The sequence below is a fragment of the Oncorhynchus masou genome, chromosome 12, assembly GCF_036934945.1.
Source record: "Oncorhynchus masou masou isolate Uvic2021 chromosome 12, UVic_Omas_1.1, whole genome shotgun sequence".
NCBI classification, from domain to species: Eukaryota; Metazoa; Chordata; class Actinopteri; order Salmoniformes; family Salmonidae; genus Oncorhynchus; species Oncorhynchus masou.
The window spans coordinates 29,413,022-29,433,650 of record NC_088223.1 but is presented as its reverse complement, the minus strand read 5'-3'; the positions used below and the strand labels follow the sequence as shown (position 1 = coordinate 29,433,650).

The following is a 20,629-nucleotide window of genomic DNA, read 5'->3' as shown; positions in this document are numbered from 1 at the left end:
AAAAAAAAAAGAAAAGAAAAAAGGGCTTTGTAAATACATTTGATTTGATTTGGTTGTTTCTCCGATTATTTCGTGCCAAATTGAAATGAATGGTACATACAGCATTGTCTCATTTTGGAGTCACTTTTTATTGTAAATAAGAATAGAATACATTTCTGAGCACTTCTACATGACCGTGGATGCCACCATGATTACGGATAATCGTTGACTGAATGGTGTATAATCATGAGTGAGAAAGTTAGACTCGTACATATCATACCCACCCAAAAATGCTAACCTCCTACTGTTTTTGATATCATATTTTATCCCTTATATACCCAGATAAGTTGACTGAGAACACATGATCATTTACAGTAACGACCTGGGGAATAGTTACAGGGGAGAAGGGGGAATGAGCCAATTGTAAACTGGGGATGATTAAGTGACTATGATGGCCAGATTGGGAATTTAGTCAGGACGCCAGGGTTAACACCCCAACTTTTAAGATGGGTGCCATGGGATCTTTAGTGACCACAGAGAGATTCAGGACACCCATTTAATGTCCCATCCGAAAGACGGCACCCTACACAGGGCAATGTCCCCAATCACTGCCTTGAGGCATTGGGATATTTTTTTAGACCAGGGGAAAGGGTGCCTCCTACTGACCCCCCCCAACACCTCTTCCAGCAGCACCTGGTCTCCCATCCAGGGACCGACCAGGACCAACCCTGCTTAGCTTCAGGAGCAATTGTATTGGTGAGAGGTTAGCATGTCGTGTGGGCATGATGTTTGTGCCTCTAACTTTCTCACTCATCATTATTCAAGATTCATTCAGGATTATCCATAATCATGGTAGAATCCACATTCATGTAGAAGTGTTTAGGGACATATATTATATTCTTATTTACAGTAATGGTCACTTTCCCAATACTTTTGGAGCTCACTGTATGTGACCTCTTAATGAGATGACCACAGAACACAGCCTTAGATGATTAACCCCTCACCTCTGACCTTTAACGCCTACCTTGTGGCCTTGGTGGGGTGGGGATGGAGTTTCTCTTGCTCTCTCTCTGAGACGGAGTGGGGTCCTCAAGCAGCGAGATGGGCAGGCAGGGCTGGGCCCTGGGCAGAATGCTACAATGACTGCTTTACCTGGGCTGCCTCTCTCTCGCCCTGCCTCCCGTCAACCCTGCTGTCAGATGACTGGTCTTGTGATGTGTGTTCTGTGACCAGAGTGGGGGAGGTCAACTAACACGGTTCAAATCCTGACATGGCTCTTTAATCTGGGACAAGGCCACTATTATAGAGTGGAGTTGCATACAGACACTCCACCTCTCCTGTGGGTTACACACACACACACACACACACACAATGCCATGTTCTTGCGTGGGTCATGGCACTCACAGTTCTTTGCTGGCATAGAGCGAGAACGAGGGAGGCGAGGGTTGCTGAATCATCGTCCTCCTTCTGTCGGCCCCTCTCGGGTGCCTCCGTCAGGTCACGGCCCAAAAATAGCACCGGGCTCCGTTTCAACTTGAAAACCGCCGGCTTCGGGGCCGCAGCCAGCCTCTCTGCCTGCCTGCCACAGAGTGTGCGATTTTTGTGGGAATACTTGGCTACCTTCCAGTGAGTTTTTTTTTTTTCTCTTTCTTTCTCCACCACCTCCCTCCACTTCTTTTTTTTTCCCTCCCTCCCTCCGTGACTGTCAGATGAACTAGCTAGCAGTTAGAGAGGAGAGCACATGGGATCCACGGGCGTGTAAACAACTGAACTTCCCGATTGAACACAATGATCAGCCCACCTCTTCTGACAATGTCATTGCCACACCATAGCATTAGGGCCACACTGAATCCTGAACTGGGGAAAATGTGTCACCCCCACAATGTATTGTGAATAGCCAGATGGATAAATGGTGACGCTTATGTCTCTGAATTGGACACAGGACTGCAGTGTTTCTTCTGAAATGGATCACACAGCTGGTGGGTTTGTTGTCTTCGTCCCTGGAATCTGTTCATGTGGATCCCCTCTATAGACTTTGGACCGATGAGACGACTTGACTTTTGCTGCCCAATATGTTTGAACTTACAACCCACAATATCCAAGTGAACATCACGCGTTCTATTGCATAACCAAAACCATGTCTTCCAAATAAATAAATAAATACTGTTTCTCGATTCATACTTCCTAGTGTTCTATGCCATTCTATGGTACTTACTCTCTCCTCTCTCGCCTTCTCTCGTTCCAGGACCTCTCTGGTTCTATAGATGACCTGCCGACTGGTACGGAGGGGGCTCTGAGTCCGGGCGTCAGCACGTCGGGCGTGTCCAGTAGCCAGGGGGAACAGAGTAACCCCGCCCAGTCACCCTTCTCACCTCACACCTCGCCCCACTTGCCTGGCATCCGCGGGCCCTCCCCCTCCCCCGTGGGCTCCCCTGCCAGCGTCACCCCCTCCCGCTCTGGACCCCTCTCGCCTGCTGCCGTGCCAGGTGGGTGGAGAGAGAGAATAGAGCTACATGTGTTTATGATCGCACATCCGAGTGGTCAATAGAGCCACCGATGTTGGTTTCCAGAGAGAAGCAGTAATATCCTATCAAATAGTACACGTCCAGCTTCCTGAAGCTGGTGTAAAACACCACTTTGTTGTAAGATGGAGGCTTGATCTGTTTGCTATGATGCCCATTGGGTCTGAATCTCTGGTGATAATCACGCAGGTAACCAGATGCCTGCCCGGCCACCCAGCGTCCATTCAGACAGCATCCACTCATCCATGAACCAGTCAGCCATGGGCCAGGACAGGGGTGAGTAGGTTAAGAGAGGGGTCGTGTTTGAGATCCACTACCCTGGCGCAGGTGACTGCAGCCTGCACGATTGACAAATCAAACTTGCTTATTTCTAGTTTGTTAGGACGGATCGACTTTCAACACCTGTCCCTCGATGGGCTTTTAGGAGACAAAAACGACTCTTCTATGGCTGCTGTGTGTGAATGAAAGAGTGTAGCTAACTTTTCCTTTCCTCCATCTCACGCTCTCTCTTTTGTAGTGTACATGCGAAACCCCCAGATGCCTCCGTACGGGTCGCCGCAGCAACCTGGCTCCGCCTTATCCCCCCGCCAGTCGTCGGGAGGCCAGATGCATCCTGGGATGGGGCCCTACCCTCAGAACAACTCCATGGGGAATTACGGCCCTCAGGGTGGACAGTACGGACCACAAGGTGAGGCCCCGTACACACAGCTTGTACACAGTGAAGTCATCAGGTTGGTTCTGTCCCGCTGAATGGGGCTGCAGGTAGCCTAGTGGTTAAAGCGTTGGGCCAGTAACCGAAAGGTTGCTGGTTCAAATCCCCGAGCCAACTAGGTGAAAAACCTGTCGGTGTCCTTGAGCAAGGCACTTAACCCCAACTTGCTCCAGGGGCGCCACACTACTATGGCTGACCTTGTAGGTTGGCCTGACTTGCCTAGTTCAATAACAAATCTAATGACCGGCCTAAATATTCCAGGTCTCTCTTGAAAAGGAGACGAACCTGGTTAAATGAATGTTAGGAAGATACGTTCACAACTATGTAGACCTCATACAAACCGATGGCAGCTACGCAAAGTGTTTTGCCGCTCCGCGTGATGGAAGGCTGCATGCTGAAGCACCTTGGTTATAATGGGATAAGCAGGGGGAAGAAGATAAAGGGCTTCATTGCCAAAATCCCGAAGTATCCCTTTAACGATGTCCGTTAAGAGCTGCTGAATGATTTTCTCCCGGCTTAGTGAAAGGAGTGGGAGAAGAAAAGGGGAAATAAGTGTCAACAGGAAACATACGATCCTCCTGTTCTAGATCTTAGCGCGGTAGTAAGAGCCACGTGCTCCCTTTCCTGCTTTAAAGTGCTATTGCCTTAACATACACACGTGTCTCGCCCTGATTGTAAAGCCATTGATTGTTGGGATAGTAGGAGCACTGTACTCTCCTTTTTGTCCTCATTTATAGCCTAGCATTGCTTTCTGGACCGTTGAAAAAGATCAGAACATTCTAATCTTTCAAAAGATTTTTAAATTGTCGTCCTACAACCATCACAGCGTTTCGTAGCTTCGATACAGTGAACCCTTTGAAGCTGCATTTTAAATGTAGAATAAAAATGTAAAACGTGTAATTTTCTCTAGCTCTCTCCCTCAGAGGGCTTTTTTCACTGTTTTTGAAGAAGTATGGAGATAGATTAGTCATCGAATCAGACTCTAGCCCAGCGTCTACACCATGTTTCATCAGCTAGCCTGTCAGAACAAAGACCGACCATATCTGTGGAGTTAAATTTAGACGTGGACCACTGAAACTCCCAGGCAGGTTTCTATATGCCGGAGGCTAGAAGGTTTCTGAGGCAGACTAGGTCTAGGTTCACCACAGGCTGCGTACAACAGGCCTAAAGATACACCACAGGTATCGATATATCTGCTTGAATCCAAACCACCTCCTTTTTAAACTCAAATAGTAGGCCCAGCTGTTAAGTCCTTTTTCTTATTTAGGATTAGAATGCCTAAGACCTGGGTTGTATTCAATTAAAATAAGACGTTTGGAAATGGTGAAATAGGTAGGTACTACATGGACAAATGACATATGCCCTCTAGAACCTGATGTATCTCTCTCTCCCCACCCTCCAGGCTACCCCAGACAGCCTGGCTACAGTGGCATGCCCAACGCCAACTATCCTGGAGGTCCAGGAGGCATGAACCCTATGCCAGGCCAGGCTGGTGGGGCGCCGTACGCAGGCATGCCCCCCGGCAGGATGGGACCAGGTCAGATGGGTGCTCGCCCCTACGGCCCTGGGATGGGCCCCAATATGGGCCCTGGCATGCCCCCACAGGTGACCTCTGGGATGTGTCCCCCTCCAGGCATGAACAGGAAGGGCCCCGGGGGCCCTCCGGATGCAGCCTCCGCCATGCACCACGGTGGCCCCGGAGCTAACTCTATCCATAACAGGTAGGCCGCCTGGTCTGCACTCAACGACACAGTATTGCTGCTTTAGGAGACAGATTCGCGTGCCATTCAGTGTTACATGGTTCATCTCTTTGTTGGAAAGAGAACCCCATTGTTTGATCTTTCCCACTCCCAGCGGGTGAGGTCCGGTGTGAGCCCATTCAGTCTACCAGTCAGGCAGGGTAACACAGAACACAGGGACAGAGAAGAAAGCTCACACCGTTGTTCAGTCAGGAAGTCAGCTGAGGCTCAGAGCAGAGAAACAGCTCCAGAGACGGACGGACGGGCAGGCAGGTAGGTAGGTGGGTGGAGAAGAAGAAGCCTGGAGACCCAGACAGGTATATCAGGAGGTAAGACGTTTTGAAACAGAGAGAAATACTCTTTATTTTTTAATACTTATTTTTTTTTATAAGAGTGTACCCTACTGAACACAAACCAAGTGTCCTCTGAGGATGTTGAGCACAGAGGGAAGGGGAAAAAAGGGACGGAGATAACAAGGGATTTTAGGCAGATGTGGGCCTCTAAGAAAAGGGAGGGATGAGAAATACAGTATTCAGACATTTAGTTGGTTTTGTTTGTGAAAGATTATTCATATCGTCAGATTAAAACCTATCTCCAAAACAGAAACTTGTCAGGAAATGGAATAAACTGCCATATTTTCCCATTGACGAACATACAATTTAGAAACGTCAGAAGCTATTTTGAATACGTTTTCGTTATGAGGTTTTCATCCCACGGTATTCTTCCGCGTATGTTTTTTAACTGTGTCATGTATCGTAACCATTGTGAATGGTTTTATGTTGCCCCCCCTCAGGCCTCCAGGCTACCCCCCCAACATGCCCCAGGGGATGATGGGAGCAGGGTCTCCGTACGGCCCGGGGCCAGGGGCCATCAACAGCATGCAGGGCATGTTGAACCAGGGAGGACCCTATGGAGGAGGGCCTATGGGAGGGAACATGGCCAACAACACACCTGGTGAGTCTGGAGGACATATCCAATCTGTTGCGTCTCGACATTTTATTATCACCAAACTCAAGTGGACAACATTTTTGCTTTTGGCATATCATCTGACGTGATATTTGAAATGGTATAGAACTGTCAATGAACTGGATTGAAATGTTACTTAACTAATAAGTAACATTTGTTCTCCTTCTGCCAGGCATTGTTCCTAGCCCTGAGTTTGGCATCGATGTCAAACTGAACCCAGCCCAGAAGATGAACAACAAGGTGGACGGCACGCCCAAACCTGAAACCAAGAAGGTAAAGAAGGTTTGTGGTCACCGACTTTGTGGTACTGAATGATACAGTCAGAATGAAAGCGCTGCATGGTTGTGTTTGTGCATAGAAATAGAGTCCCTAGAAAGGTCAAAGCCACTCTGACCATGCCACTTTGACTGGTAACGTCATGGGCACACTCAATATGGCTGACCTAGTATTGGGATTCTACTACTGTGGCTTGGTGAGTGGAAGTAAGTTGATGTCAATGGTGAACATCAAGCCAAATCCTCACCTCTTCCTCCTCCCATTTCCCTCTTTCAGAAGTCAAACTCTTCGACGACGACCAATGAGAAGATAACTCGTCTGTATGAGCTGGGTCCGGAGCCGGAGAGGAGGACGTGGGTAGACCGTTACCTGGCGTTCACTGAGGAGAAGGCCACGGGCATGACCAACCTTCCCGCCGTGGGACGCAAACCTCTGGACCTCTTCAGACTTTACGTCTCGGTCAAAGAGATCGGAGGCCTCACACAGGTCAGTGGGATACCGGTTTTGCAGTGCTTGGTGTTTAGTGTGTCTTTATCTGTGTGTTTTAGTATACCGACGTGTCATCATTTGCCTGATAATCTTGTCTTATCGTCACTTAATGTTTCTACAGAAATGTAGAGTTGTTCTATGAACACATAGTTACCTAGTCTGAACTGTTTGGGAGCTCTGTGGTGTTGTAAGCTCTCCTCGTTCCGCCCGCCCACCAGGTGAACAAGAATAAGAAGTGGAGGGAGTTGTCCACCAACCTGAACGTGGGCACGTCCAGCAGCGCCGCCAGCTCTCTGAAGAAGCAGTACATTCAGTGTCTGTACGCCTTCGAGTGCAAGATCGAACGTGGCGAGGACCCGCCCCCGGATCTCTTCATCGACGCCAAAAAGACCACCCAGCCCAAGATCCAGCCCCCCAGCCCAGGTCAGTGTTGTGTGTGTGCATCAGCCCCCCGGCCCAGGTCAGTGTTGTGTGTGTGCATCAGCCCCCGGCCCAGGTCAGTGTTGTGTGTGTGCATCAGCCCCCGGCCCAGGTCAGTGTTGTGTGTGTGCATCAGCCCCCTGGCCCAGGTCAGTGTTGTGTGTGTGCATCAGCCCCCGGCCCAGGTCAGTGTTGTGTGTGTGCATCAGCCCCCGGCCCAGGTCAGTGTTGTGTGTGTGCATCAGCCCCCGGCCCAGGTCAGTGTTGTGTGTGTGCATCAGCCCCCGGCCCAGGTCAGTGTTGTGTGTGTGCATCAGCCCCCTGGCCCAGGTCAGTGTTGTGTGTGTGCATCAGCCCCCCGGCCCAGGTCAGTGTTGTGTGTGTGCATCAGCCCCCCGGCCCAGGTCAGTGTTGTGTGTGTGCATCAGCCCCCCGGCCCAGGTCAGTGTTGTGTGTGTGCATCAGCCCCCCGGCCCAGGTCAGTGTTGTGTGTGTGCATCAGCCCCCGGCCCAGGTCAGTGTTGTGTGTGTGCATCAGCCCCCGGCCCAGGTCAGTGTTGTGTGTGTGCATCAGCCCCCGGCCCAGGTCAGTGTTGTGTGTGTGCATCAGCCCCCCGGCCCAGGTCAGTGTTGTGTGTGTGCATCAGCCCCCGGCCCAGGTCAGTGTTGTGTGTGTGCATCAGCCCCCGGCCCAGGTCAGTGTTGTGTGTGTGCATCAGCCCCCCGGCCCAGGTCAGTGTTGTGTGTGTGCATCAGCCCCCCGGCCCAGGTCAGTGTTGTGTGTGTGCATCAGCCCCCTAGCCCATGTCAGTGCCGGACAGTCAAACTAAACCTTTACGTCCCCTCTCTCCCATACCGACTCTGTTCAGGTTGACTTATAGTCGCATTGATTCAACTGGAATGAATGAAAGAATGTTTCATTTCTCCAGTCTCTTGCGGTTGGTGTGGTTACTGTTCTATTTATCACATGGATCTCTCGTTTCCCTCTTCGCCCCATATAACTGGACCATGAACTAGCATATTTTACTGTATCCTATTCATTTTAAAGTTAAAAGGCAAAATTCCAGCAGCGTTTTGTCATCTCTGTATGAGACGCCGCCTTCTCTAAATCACCGCTGTTTTGGCTGATAAGTGATAGCGTTGCCAAGGTAGTAAGTCACGGGTGTGTGTGTGGTGTCCTCCGACAGTTTCATGAGCATATCTGGGAGAATACTTCCTGGCATTTACCAAAGTGTGTGTGTGTGTGTGTGTGTAAAGACAAGGGGCGGGGTCGACTTGTCCTTTAGCCTGGTATGTGTTGGTCTGTTTGGTATGTGTCCTGTCCTGGATGTCAATGTCCTTCTGCCTCCTCAGGCCACAAACACTCATTCAGTTTATTCGAAACATATTGGTATGCTGAGGCAGTCCTGTGGTTGTCTATGAGAGGCGCAGACCGTGTGTGTTTGTTCTGTGGTTCCTCATCGTCTAATGCTGGAGGTTAAAGGGGCTGCCCTACGCTGCTTCTCTCCTCAGGGGGGTGTTGTGTTCTGTCGTTGTTCTCACCCTAAATGCTATTTGTTTTGGAGAGGCTGGACTCTGGTATCCCCCAGCCTGCCTGGCAGACACACCATGATGATATGATGCCAGAACCAGCCACGTGCTCCTCAGCAGTCTGCTCTGCTGGTCTGGTCTGGCCTAGCCAAGCCAAGGATAGTCAGTCATATCTGGTGGCAGAGAGTCAGTGCTGGGGGGATGGTGGGTGAGGAGTCAGGGAGTTGGGGGGCGGAAAGGGACGAGGATGAAGGGGGATTGTCTGTTGATACCTCCATTACTAGCTGCTGCTGCTAATACTACTACAGTGCCTGGTGTCTGGTTCCTGGCCCACGGCTTCAGACACCCTCTCCCTCCCTCCCTGGAGCTTTGTGCTGAGCCAGAAAATGATGAATGGGAAGAGAGGTGGGTGTGTGTGTAAAGTGACACACTTTTTTTTTTTTTTTTTTGCTCCCTCCCTTGACTGCTCTTTTTTTCCCTCCCTGAGATTCTGCCCCCCTCCTTCCCTTCTCTTCAGCTGTAGTGGAGGGAAATCCCTGCCCCAGGGGAGGGAGGGAGAGGGGCAGGGATTTCCCTCCAGCTGACTGATGTGAGCGGTGCTGTATGTGACAAGTGAGAAAATGTGAATAACTGTGACCTGCCAATGACCTCCTGTGTGTGTGTTTGTGTCAGTTAATGAATGGAACACATGACTCATCAGAAAGGCGTGAGCTGGGCAAAGGATGAGAGCCCCCCCATGCCATGCAACACAAACACACTGGGCCATGTGGTAATCTGATGAGAGCCCCCTCCCCCCATGCCATGCAACATAAACACACTGGGCCATGTGGTAATCTGATGAGAGCCCCCCCCCATGCCATGCAACACAAACACACTGGGCCATGTGGTAATCTGATGAGAGCCCCCCCCCATGCCATGCAACACAAACACACTGGGCCATGTGGTAATCTGATGAGAGCCCCTCCCCCCATGCCATGCAACACAAACACACTGGGCCATGTGGTAATCTGATGAGAGCCCCCTCCCCCATGCCATGCAACACAAACACACTGGACCATGTGGTAATCTGATGAGAGCCCCCTCCCCCATGCCATGCAACACAAACACACTGGACCATGTGGTAATCTGATGAGAGCTCCCCCATGCCATGCAACACAAACACACTGGGCCATGTGGTAATCTGATGAGAGCCCCCCCCCCCCATGCCATGCAACACAAACACACTGGGCCATGTGGTAATCTGATGAGAGCTCCCCCATGCCATGCAACACAAACACACTGGGCCATGTGGTAATCTGATGAGAGCCCCCCCCCCATGCCATGCAACACAAACACACTGGGCCATGTGGTAATCTGATGAGAGCTCCCCCATGCCATGCAACACAAACACACTGGGCCATGTGGTAATCTGATGAGAGCCCCCCCCCCCATGCCATGCAACACAAACACACTGGACCATGTGGTAATCTGATGAGAGCCCCCCCCCCCCCCATGCCATGCAACACAAACACACTGGACCATGTGGTAATCTGATGAGAGCCCCCCCATGCCATGCAACACAAACACACTGGACCATGTGGTAATCTGATGAGAGCCCCTCCCCCCATGCCATGCAACACAAACACACTGGACCATGTGGTAATCTGATGAGAGCCCCCCCCCCCCATGCCATGCAACACAAACACACTGGACCATGTGGTAATCTGATGAGAGCCCCTCCCCCCATGCCATGCAACACAAACACACTGGACCATGTGGTAATCTGATGAGAGCCCCCCCATGCCATGCAACACAAACACACTGGACCATGTGGTAATCTGATGAGAGCCCCCCCCCCCCCCCCATGCCATGCAACACAAACACACTGGACCATGTGGTAATCTGATGAGAGCTCCCCCATGCCATGCAACACAAACACACTGGACCATGTGGTAATCTGATGAGAGCTCCCCCATGCCATGCAACACAAACACACTGGACCATGTGGTAATCTGATGAGAGCCTCCCCCATGCCATGCAACACAAACACACTGGACCATGTGGTAATCTGAAAAGAGCCCCCCCCCCCATGCCATGCAACACAAACACACTGGACCATGTGGTAATCTGATGAGAGCCCCCCCCATGCCATGCAACACAAACACACTGGACCATGTGGTAATCTGATGAGAGCCCATGCCATGCAACACAAACACACTGGACCATGTGGTAATCTGACAGAGGCTGACTTTAGATCATTGTTTCCTGGTGATTTGGTGATGCCGGCAGCTAGTCATGCTGAGATGTAGGATTCCCAAAGCCAGCCTGACTCCTCTGTGCACTGTGTGTGCAGCATGGGATTTGAGAGAGGTTTAGCCTCAACACTGCTAAGGTGGTCTCTCTATCTCTCACTGTGAGCCTCTACTACCACTGAGGCTGTGTGGGATTTAGCCCCGTGACGTGTTCCTAAAATGTGTGTATTTCTACTGTGCGTTGCAGCTGGGTCTGGATCTCTGCAGGGCCCCCAGACCCCCCAGTCCACCAGTAGTTCCATGGCGGAGGGGGGGGACCTAAAGCCCCCCACCCCAGCCTCCACCCCTCACAGCCAGATACCCCCCATGCCAGGAGTCAGGTACCTATAATACTCTCTACTACTGTCTCAATACATCACTCTCTACCACACCTGACAACAATCTCCTCCCCTTCCTTCTTCCACCGAAGAAGTGTTGGTAACAAAAACAGAAGAGATTTTTCCATTCAAGGGGAAGCAAACTCATTAACACAGTTAAAAACTCTTTTTTTATTGTGTGGGTAATTAACTCTCTCTTGCTTCCCTATAGGCTGCAGGACCCGTTTGCAGATGGGGGCGACCCGGCGTTTGCCAGACGGAACTCTATGACCCCTAACAGCTACCAGCCTGGGATGGGTGGTCCGGAGATGATGGGGCGCATGGGGCCCTATGAACCCAACAAGGACCCCTTTGGTGGCATGAGGAAAGGTGAGCAGTGGGTTAACTTGTTTTTAGACATTTTATTTGGAGGTCATAGGAAATTGTAGAAGAATACTGTACGAAGACTTGGAGTATATTGTCTATCATCCAGTGTGATCATGCGTGGCTCAGCTGGTTAAGACTGTGGCTTTGTGGGTTGTGGTGGGTTCTAATCACCTGCTAAGTGGCCTAGACAGACTTGTCCCGTTCAATATTGAGACACTGTTTAGTGTTTAACCAGAACTCTTTGTGTCTCTGCAGCTGGAGAGCAATTCATGACTCCAGCGTTGGGCCCGAACAGTGGTGTGGAGGGGCAGTTCAACAGAGGCCCCCCAGGGCCCATGGTCCCCAACATGCAGATGGGTCAGAGACAACAGTACCCCTATGTACCTGGATATGACAGGAGACAGGAACCAGGGATGGGTCCTGACGGCAGTATGGGTCCTGGAGCCCCCCAGCCCAACCTAATGCCTTCAGGGGCCGATTCGGGGATGTACTCCCCCAGCCGACCCCCACCGGTGCAACGGTCAGTACCTCAAACTGGAATAAGTCACATAATGGATCTTATACATGTTAAATAATTACTGTATTTTGTCAAGAAGGTGTGGATCTCGGTGTGAGCTTATGTTCTCTATTCAAACGTTTACATTGTCTTATTTTGTGTTGTTTTCTGTGTAGTTTACTTGAGTTAAGTTCTGCTGCATTTCAATAGCCAAAGTGTTAGTTTGTTTACCTTGTTGCATGTTGTTTCAGGCATGATTCCTATGGTAATCAGTATCCTGGCCAAGGAGCGCCACCTGGTGGCCCCTACCCCAATCAGCAGCCAGGAATGTTTCCACAGCAACAACCGGTAAGAACATTTTGTCCACTGCTCTCTTTGTATACCCATATCTGCTTCAGAAGCCTTGTAAATGTGGAGTTAAAATGGACTTACATTTATCAGTATAACTTCCATGTAATGAATGTGGGATGAGGTATATATTTAACTTGAAATGTATTGAATTCATAATCAATACTATTGTTTTGATATTGAGATGCTAACAATGTTACTGTTTTCAGAACTATAAGCGGTCTCCAGGCGACGGGGCCTACGGTCCCCCAGCGAAGCGTCACGAGGGGGATGGGATGTACAATGTCCCCTTCAGCGGTCAGCAGCAGCCAGGGCCCCAGCCCCCTGGGGCCCCCCAGGGCCAACAGGACATGTACAATCAGTACAACACAGGTTACCCCGACCGCCGACCACCTGGCCCCCAGGGCCAGTTCCCCTTCCCCTTCGGCCGAGACCGGGCGCCCTCTAGCGGAGGCCCAAACTCCCAGTCCCCCATGCCTCCCCAAATGATGGGCAGCCCAATGCAGGCGGCCCCTGATGGCCCTCAGTGCCCCATGTGGCAGGGACGCAACGAGATGGGCTACCCCAACTACCCCAACCGCCAGGGGCCTCCGGGACCTGGCCAGGGGCCCCCCCAGGGGTACCACGGCATGAACCGGTCTGAGGAGATGATGCCAGGGGCAGACCAGCGGATTAACCACGAGGGCCAGTGGCCGGGACACCCCAACCAGAGACAACCCCCCTACGGACCGGGGGGCTCGGGTCCCCCCATGTCCAGACCTCTGCAGTCCAACTATCAGAGCTCCCAGAACCACATATCCCAGGTGTCCAGTCCTGCCCCCATGCCCCGCCCCATGGAGAGCCGGACGTCCCCCTCCAAGTCGCCCTACATGCACTCCGGCATCAAGATGCAGAAGGCGGGGCCCCCCGTGCCTGCTTCCCACATAGGCCAGGCCCCTGTGCAGCCCCCTCTCATCAGGCGGGACATATCCTTCCCCCCAGGGTCAGTGGAGGCCTCCCAACCCATCCTCAAACCCAGAGGAAGACTCACCATGAAAGACATCGGTACGCAAACTTGCCATTTTCAGGAGATTAAATGTTAGCAGACCCTTTGCACAAAGTCACTTACATTGGGGTCACTTAGAAATGTTATTGTTTTTGAAAGAAAAGCACATTTTTTGTCCTTTAAAATAATATCAAATTCATCAGAAATACAGTGTAGACATTGTTAATGTTGTAAATGACTATTGTAGCTGGAAATGGCTGATTTTAAAAAATAAAATAAAAAAAATGTATAATTAAAATAATAGTAATAATTATGGAATATCTACATAGGCGCACAGAGGCCCATTATCTGCAACTATCACTCCTGTGTTCCAATGGCACGTTGTGTTAGCTAATCCAAGTTTATCATTTTAAAAGGCTAATTGATCACTAGAAAACCCTTTTGCAATTATGTTAGCATGGCTGAAAACGGTTGTACTGATTAAAGAAGCGATACAACTGGCCTTCTTTAGACTAGTTGAGTATCTGGAGCATCAGCATTTGTGGGTTTGATTACAGGCTCAAACTTGCCAGAAACAAAGAACTTTCTTCTGAAACTTGTCAGTCTATTCTTGTTCTGAGAAATGAAGGCTTCCATGCAAGAAATTGCCAAGAAAATGAAGAACTCGTACAATGCTGTGTACTTCACAGAACAGCGCAAACTCGCCTCTTCACTGTTGATGTTGAGGCTGGTGTTTTGCAGGTACTATTTAATGAAGCTGCCAGTTGAGGACTTGTGAGGCGTCTGTTGCTCAAACTAGACACTCATGTACTTGTCCTCTTGCTCATTTGTGCACCGGGGCCTCCCACTCATTCTGTTCTAGTTGGAGACAGTTTGCGCTGTTCTGTGAAGGGAGAAGTACACAGTGTTGTATGAGATCTTCAGTTTCTTGGCAGTTTCTCACATGGAATAGCCTTCATTTCTCATAACAAGAATAGACTGGCAAGTTTCAGAAGTAAGTTCTTTGTTTCTGGCCATTTGAGCCTGTAATCGAACCCACAAATGCTGACGCTCCAGATACTCATTTACTCCAAAAAAGGCCAGTTTTATCGCTTCTTTAATCAGAACAACAGTTTTCAGCTGTGCTGCTAACATTGTAAAAGGGTTTTCTTATGATCAATTAGCTTTTTAAAATGATAAACTTGGATTCGCTAACACGTGCCATTGGAACACAGGAGTGATAGTTGCTGATATTGGGCCTCTGTAGATATACCATTACAACATTAACAATGTCTACACTGTATTTCTGATCAATTTTATGTTACTTAAAAAAGGTCTGTAATGCTAGTAAAGTGGTGCCATCCTCCTGTATCAGTCACTGATGTATTTTCTGCTGTGTTCTCTCAGGCACCCCAGAGGCCTGGAGAGTGATGATGTCACTGAAGTCAGGCTTACTAGCTGAGAGCACTTGGGCCTTGGACACCATTAATATTCTACTGTATGATGACAACAGCATTTCTACTTTCAACCTCTGCCAGGTGAGTTACAACAACAGGCCTTAGAATGAAACACCCATAATACTTTTATTATATTAATATTGTACTTAAAAAATATAACATTTTTACCAGATGATCGTGTTTTTCTTTAAGAAGCATTCTAATAAAACTTTCAAATATCTATGTATTGTCTGACATTATCCTCCAATCAGATTTTCTAGGTTGTCACATCTCTGAATAAAGAATTCATGCATGATTACAGCCTGACCTGTCATATCCTGTTTCCTCTCAGCTGCCTGGGTTCCTGGAGCTGGTAGTGGAGTATTTCAGACGCTGCCTCATCCAGATCTTTGGCATCCTGAAGGAGTATGAGGTGGGAGACCCTGGCCAGAGGATGCTCATCGACCCGCATACTGCCGACGAAGACTGCTCTGATGAAGAGCTACCTGAGCAGGAGGACATGGAGGAGGACGAGGAAGAAGAAGAGGATGACGAAGAGGAGGAGGAGGAGGAGGAGAGGACAAGCAACACCGACACCACCACCTCGTCGCAGCAGGTCCAGGTGAAACAGGAGGGGGTGGGGAAAGAGGAGAAATCCACAACGGAGAAGTTGACAGCAGAGGAGGAAAGGGAAGGAGGAGAGTCTTCTTCCTCCTCCCCAGCCCCTCAGGACTCTAGCCTCTCCCAGGAGAAACCCAAACAGGCCAGTAAGTTCGACAAGCTGCCCATCAAGATGGTGCGTAAGAAAGACCCCTTCCCTGGTTGCCGTTCCAGTAAACAAGGCCGGCGGCAGAGCTTTGACAGCGGACTGATCCACTGGAGTATCGGCGGGGGGGACACCACGGAACACATCCAGACCCACTTCGAGAGCCGGTCCGAACTCCTCAAGCAGCGGAAACGGGTGCTGCCGTCAGTCACCGAGAGCAGGAAGAAGGTTGCCGTGACTGTGTCGGAACACCCTGAGAAGACCAAGTCTGGCAAGGAGCAGACCACCTCCCCTGCAGAGAAGACCACCAAGACCTCCGCCCCAACCACACCTGCCCCGGTCACCGCCACCATTGACGACGTGCTGTCGGCCCGGCCGGGCTCGGTGACGGAGGAGGCGGTGCGAGGAGCAGCCGAGGAGCAGAAGGAGAGCGGGGGACAGTTCCTGTTCTCCATCCGCAAGGCGCAGCAGAGCCGACGCAACATCACCATCCTGGAGGACGAGCCTCACAGCAAGGACGAGACCCCACTGAGCACGCTGTCGGACTGGCAGGACGCCCTGGCTCGCCGCTGCATCTGCGTCTCCAACATTGTTCGATCGCTCTCCTTCATCCCCGGCAACGACCTGGAGATGTCCAAACACCCAGGGCTGCTGCTGCTGCTGGGCCGTCTGGTCCTGCTCCACCACCGTCACCCAGAGAGGAAACAGGCCCCCGTCACCTACGAGAAGGAGGAGGACGAGGGGGTGAGCTGTGAGAGAGACGAATGGTGGTGGGACTGTCTGGAGGTCCTCAGGGAGAACTGCCTGGTCACTCTGGCTAACATCTCCGGCCAGCTGGACCTGTCCATCTACCCAGAGAGCATCTGTCTGCCCCTGCTGGATGGCCTGCTCCACTGGGCTGTTTGTCCCTCAGCCGAGGCCTTGGACCCCTTCCCCATGCTGGGGCCCCATGGGGCCCTATCCCCCCAGAGACTGGTGCTGGAGACCCTCAGCAAGCTGAGCATCCAGGACAACAACGTGGACCTTATCCTGGCCACGCCTCCATTCAGCCGGCTGGAGAAGCTGTACGGGACGCTGGTGCGTCTGGTCGGGGAGAGGAAGGTGGCTGTCTGCAGGGAGATGTCTGTGGTCTTACTGGCCAACCTGGCCCAGGGAGACAGCATGGCGGCCAGGGCCATCGCCGTGCAGAAGGCCAGCGTAGGTAACCTCCTGGGCTTCCTGGAGGACAGTCTAGCAGCCACGCAGTACCAGCAGAGCCAGAGTTCCCTGATGCACCTACAGGGGGCTCACTTTGAGCCCACCAGTGTGGACATGATGCGGCGAGCGGCCCGCGCCCTGCACGCCATGGCTAAGGTGGAGGAGAACCACTCAGAGTTCACCCTGTACGAGTCCCGCCTACTGGACATCTCTGTCTCACCACTCATGAACTCTCTGGTGTCCCATGTGATCTGTGACGTACTCTTTCTGATTGGCCAGTCATGACAGCCGTGGGGGTTTCAGCTTCGCTTTCTCTTTCTGTTCCCCCACCCCGTTCTTCACCCCACCCTTATTTTTTTTGTGTGTCGAGTGGGAGAACTAAGAGCAAAACTGACTGTCCTAGTTTTAATTTATGCAAAATCACCTCGGATTCCACTGTCTGTCCTTTCTACCCCCCTGGTTCTCACTTAAAGGACAGATTTACTGAAGTAGCGGTGGAGTTAAACATTCTGGAACACGGAAACTGAGAAACTAACGTGGATATGTGATAACAGATTAAATGGGACCCTGGCTTGGGAGGAAGGGAGAGCGCTGCCCGGCGGGAAACAACTTTTTTAATGAAAAGATTTTAAAAAATTGACACAAAAAAATAAAACATAAAAACTGTAACCAAAGTTGCTGTCTCGTTTACAGTGAGTTTGGGGGATATATGTGCCCGGGTTCTCCTCCCTTGGAGTTGGTGGTGAGCAGGGCGGGCATGGACAGGGAAAACCTGTTTTTGGTTAATGTACGGTGAAACAGACTCCTGGACTCTGGTTTGGTATACTGCTGTAACTTGGACGCTCTCTATTCAGCCCTACACGACCCAGGTTATCAGCTGTGAACAGACAGACATCTTCAACGGGGAGGCCTGTGCAGTAGATTGTAGGACTTTTCTCCCCATGTACTGTACACCTTAAAAACAACTGTAAACATACTGTAATAATACTGTTTCACACTGAGATACGCTGGCTTGGCAGCAAACTGTAGTTTTTAAAAATGATTTTAGTTAAATGTTGAACTGAGAGAGATGACAAAAGGCTTTCCCCCCAAAGTATCGTGAACCTTACAACACCCCGACCTCTTCTTTGTCCCTCGATTGTATGACTTGACCCTTATAAAATAAGTCACCTTTTAGGACTGCTCCTCTACTTTAGACTCAGTCCCGACTGCTGTGTATATATGATGTTGTACATTACACCTCTCTCTTTCTCTCTAACCTTTCTGTTGCTCTTCACCATTTTTAATCTTAGATGAATTAAAGGTTACATTCAAGTGAAATTCCCTGCATCAAGTTCACCATGGAATTACCTTTGAACCCTCACCCCTGACCCACCCGCCTGTCTCTCGCTACAGGGACTCCGCTGCTGCGACTCCCTCGCAACGTCTCATCCCACTCCCACACACACCCCCACGACACACTGATCAAGTTTGTCTCCAGTACCACTGAGTCTAACATGACAGAAACCATGTCTGCTACAGTTCCATTTCAGCTCCTACATCAAAGCAAAGCAAGACCCCTGATGAAGAAATAAACCGTTTGAATTTTGTTCATTTTGTTTTTCCAGTGATATGGATTCTGCATATTTGTATTTCAGACGATGTAGCTAAAGACTTGATGTAAATTCCTATTTTTTTTTCCTTTTTTTGGCTTAATGAATATAATTTCTTCATTATGAAATCTTTATACTATATGTTCCACGTGTTACGAATAAATGTACATTAAATCTTCGTAAGATGTTTGATGGATTTATTTACTATGGGCTTTTGAATGAGTCTGTTATTGGTGGCCCTGCAGTCATACACCACATGTGTATTCACTAGGATCCGAACGGGCAGAAACTCTCATTTTGTACAAAGTGTTTTGCTCCAGTGTGCCACACGTCTTTTGGAAGTTAGGATCTCTGCTGTAGTCAAGTTGAGGCATATATTTTGTTTTACAATGCTACTGATCTCCTAGAGGTTGCTGATAGTGTGTTATGAGATTGACCATAGCACACTTCCTGTATGTACAGTTCTATCTACCTTCACCTCATAAGGCTTTTGTTAGCTACCTCAAATTGGGTTCAGCCAGGTTCTAGTACCGTAGAGGCCAGTACATTGCTTAAAAGTAGACTGAACTGACGTTTCCATGAGCAGCACCGGCGATATTGAGCTTGTTTTTGAGTGGTAAATCAAAAGCAACTGACTAGACAAAAGTCGAGCACTGAAATCGGGGGAAGTGCATCTGCGACAGCTGAAAATCGGACACTGATGTGATTTTCCAATAGCAAGGCTCAGTGCAACATGGCAGTGTTGACATTGTTTATAAAAGTTGTTCTTTATATTGTCGAAATTAACATGTCTCCACATATCACACTCACAAACTGAATATATGTGTGTACAATTAATTAGTGAGAGCGCCTCAAGTATCACATTAATTTATACATATACTGTGCCGGGGAGAAGTATTTGCCCCCTTTCTGATTTTAGTCTTGATACTGAATGTTAAGATCTTCAACCAAAACATAATATTAGATAGTGAACCTGAGTTTACAAATAACAAAATACTTATTTTAATTTAATTAAAGTTATGAAATGCCAAATTTCCCTGTGTTAAAAAAATAAATAAGTAATTCCCCCCTTACACTCAACTGGTTGTGCCACCTTTAGCGGTAATGACTGCAACCAAATGCTTCCTGTAGTTGATCAGTCTCACATCGCTGTGGAGGAATTTTGGCCGGCTCTTGTGTGCAGAACTGCTCTTACTTAGCAACATCTGTGGGTTTTCAAGCAGGAACTGCTCATTTCAAGGCCTGCCACATCTCAATTGGGATTAGGTCTGGACTTGAACCATTTTCATGTACACTTGATTGTGTGTTTTGTATCATTGTCTTGCTGCATGATCCAGCTGCGCTTCAGCTCAGACAGATGGCCTGACATTCTCCTGTAGAATTCTCTGATACAGAGCAGAATGCATGGTTCCTTCTATTAAGGCAAGTCGTCCAGGTCCTGAGGCAGCAAATCATCCCCAACCCATCACACTACCACCACCATGCTTGACTGCTGTTTGGAGTGTTTATCTGACTGAAGAAAAACAAAAATTGGATATATCCTCCCCACTTCTAAACCAAAGTTGTGCCCCTGGTCAAAATAATAACTTTTTGCATGACATGGGTCCCATTATGCCTGGTGAAAACCAAACACAGCATTCCACAGTTAGTTCCAGTTTCAATCAGGTCTTTGGTCACATTTGCGTGGGTAAAACTAAACACCCTAATGATTGGTTGACAATAGAGCCTCCCACAATGCAGGAGATAGATGCAGGATGAAGAGCAATAACTATGTATATGAATGGACAAAAAACCATCGATCACGTGACACCATTCCTATGTGAAGACTCAATAGCATATTGAAGCCAAATGAAGTTGGTTAAGATGGTGTCTCATGGAGACAACTTTTGCAGTTTGAACTACTCCAGGAAGTGACATTGCAGGCTTGCTCAGTGCTGCCCCCTCTCATTGACAAATGTAAGTTCAATGCCAACTGGGGTATTGCAGGCTGCCATTAGCAACTAAACTATTCTTATAACTTCTTCTATGTGCGATTTAAAATAATCGGTTCAAGGACACATCTGGTGTATTAGAATACATTATTGCTACCATGATTGTCTTCAAATGTGGAATGGAAGATTCGATATAGGCCGATTTAGTTTTTTAAATATTTTCTGGGTCAAGGTTTGGCATTTTCAAGAGGCTTTATTACTGCCACTTTTAGTGAGTTTGGTACACATCCGG

General features: G+C 49.3%; 1 protein-coding gene across 2 annotated transcripts in view; it reads left to right on the top strand.

The window, feature by feature from the left end:
* The window catches only part of arid1ab (AT-rich interactive domain 1Ab), a 53,172-nt gene extending 34,588 nt beyond the window's left edge, over positions 1-18,584 (top strand). The window contains exons 5-19 of one of the 2 annotated variants that reach the window (XM_064980145.1): positions 2,225-2,465; positions 2,691-2,777; positions 3,019-3,189; positions 4,616-4,934; positions 5,746-5,906; positions 6,091-6,191; positions 6,471-6,680; positions 6,902-7,106; positions 11,112-11,244; positions 11,453-11,610; positions 11,863-12,127; positions 12,355-12,451; positions 12,661-13,495; positions 14,823-14,953; positions 15,204-18,584. In XM_064980145.1, the coding sequence (XP_064836217.1) occupies positions 2,225-2,465; positions 2,691-2,777; positions 3,019-3,189; positions 4,616-4,934; positions 5,746-5,906; positions 6,091-6,191; positions 6,471-6,680; positions 6,902-7,106; positions 11,112-11,244; positions 11,453-11,610; positions 11,863-12,127; positions 12,355-12,451; positions 12,661-13,495; positions 14,823-14,953; positions 15,204-17,099 (5,010 nt within the window). In that variant the 3' untranslated portion in view covers positions 17,100-18,584. Of the gene's footprint in view, positions 1-2,224; positions 2,466-2,690; positions 2,778-3,018; positions 3,190-4,615; positions 4,935-5,745; positions 5,907-6,090; positions 6,201-6,470; positions 6,681-6,901; positions 7,107-11,111; positions 11,245-11,452; positions 11,611-11,862; positions 12,128-12,354; positions 12,452-12,660; positions 13,496-14,822; positions 14,954-15,203 lie in introns of both variants that reach the window. The other variant, XM_064980144.1, reaches the window with a different exon arrangement.
* The last annotated feature ends 2,045 nt before the right edge of the window (positions 18,585-20,629 follow it).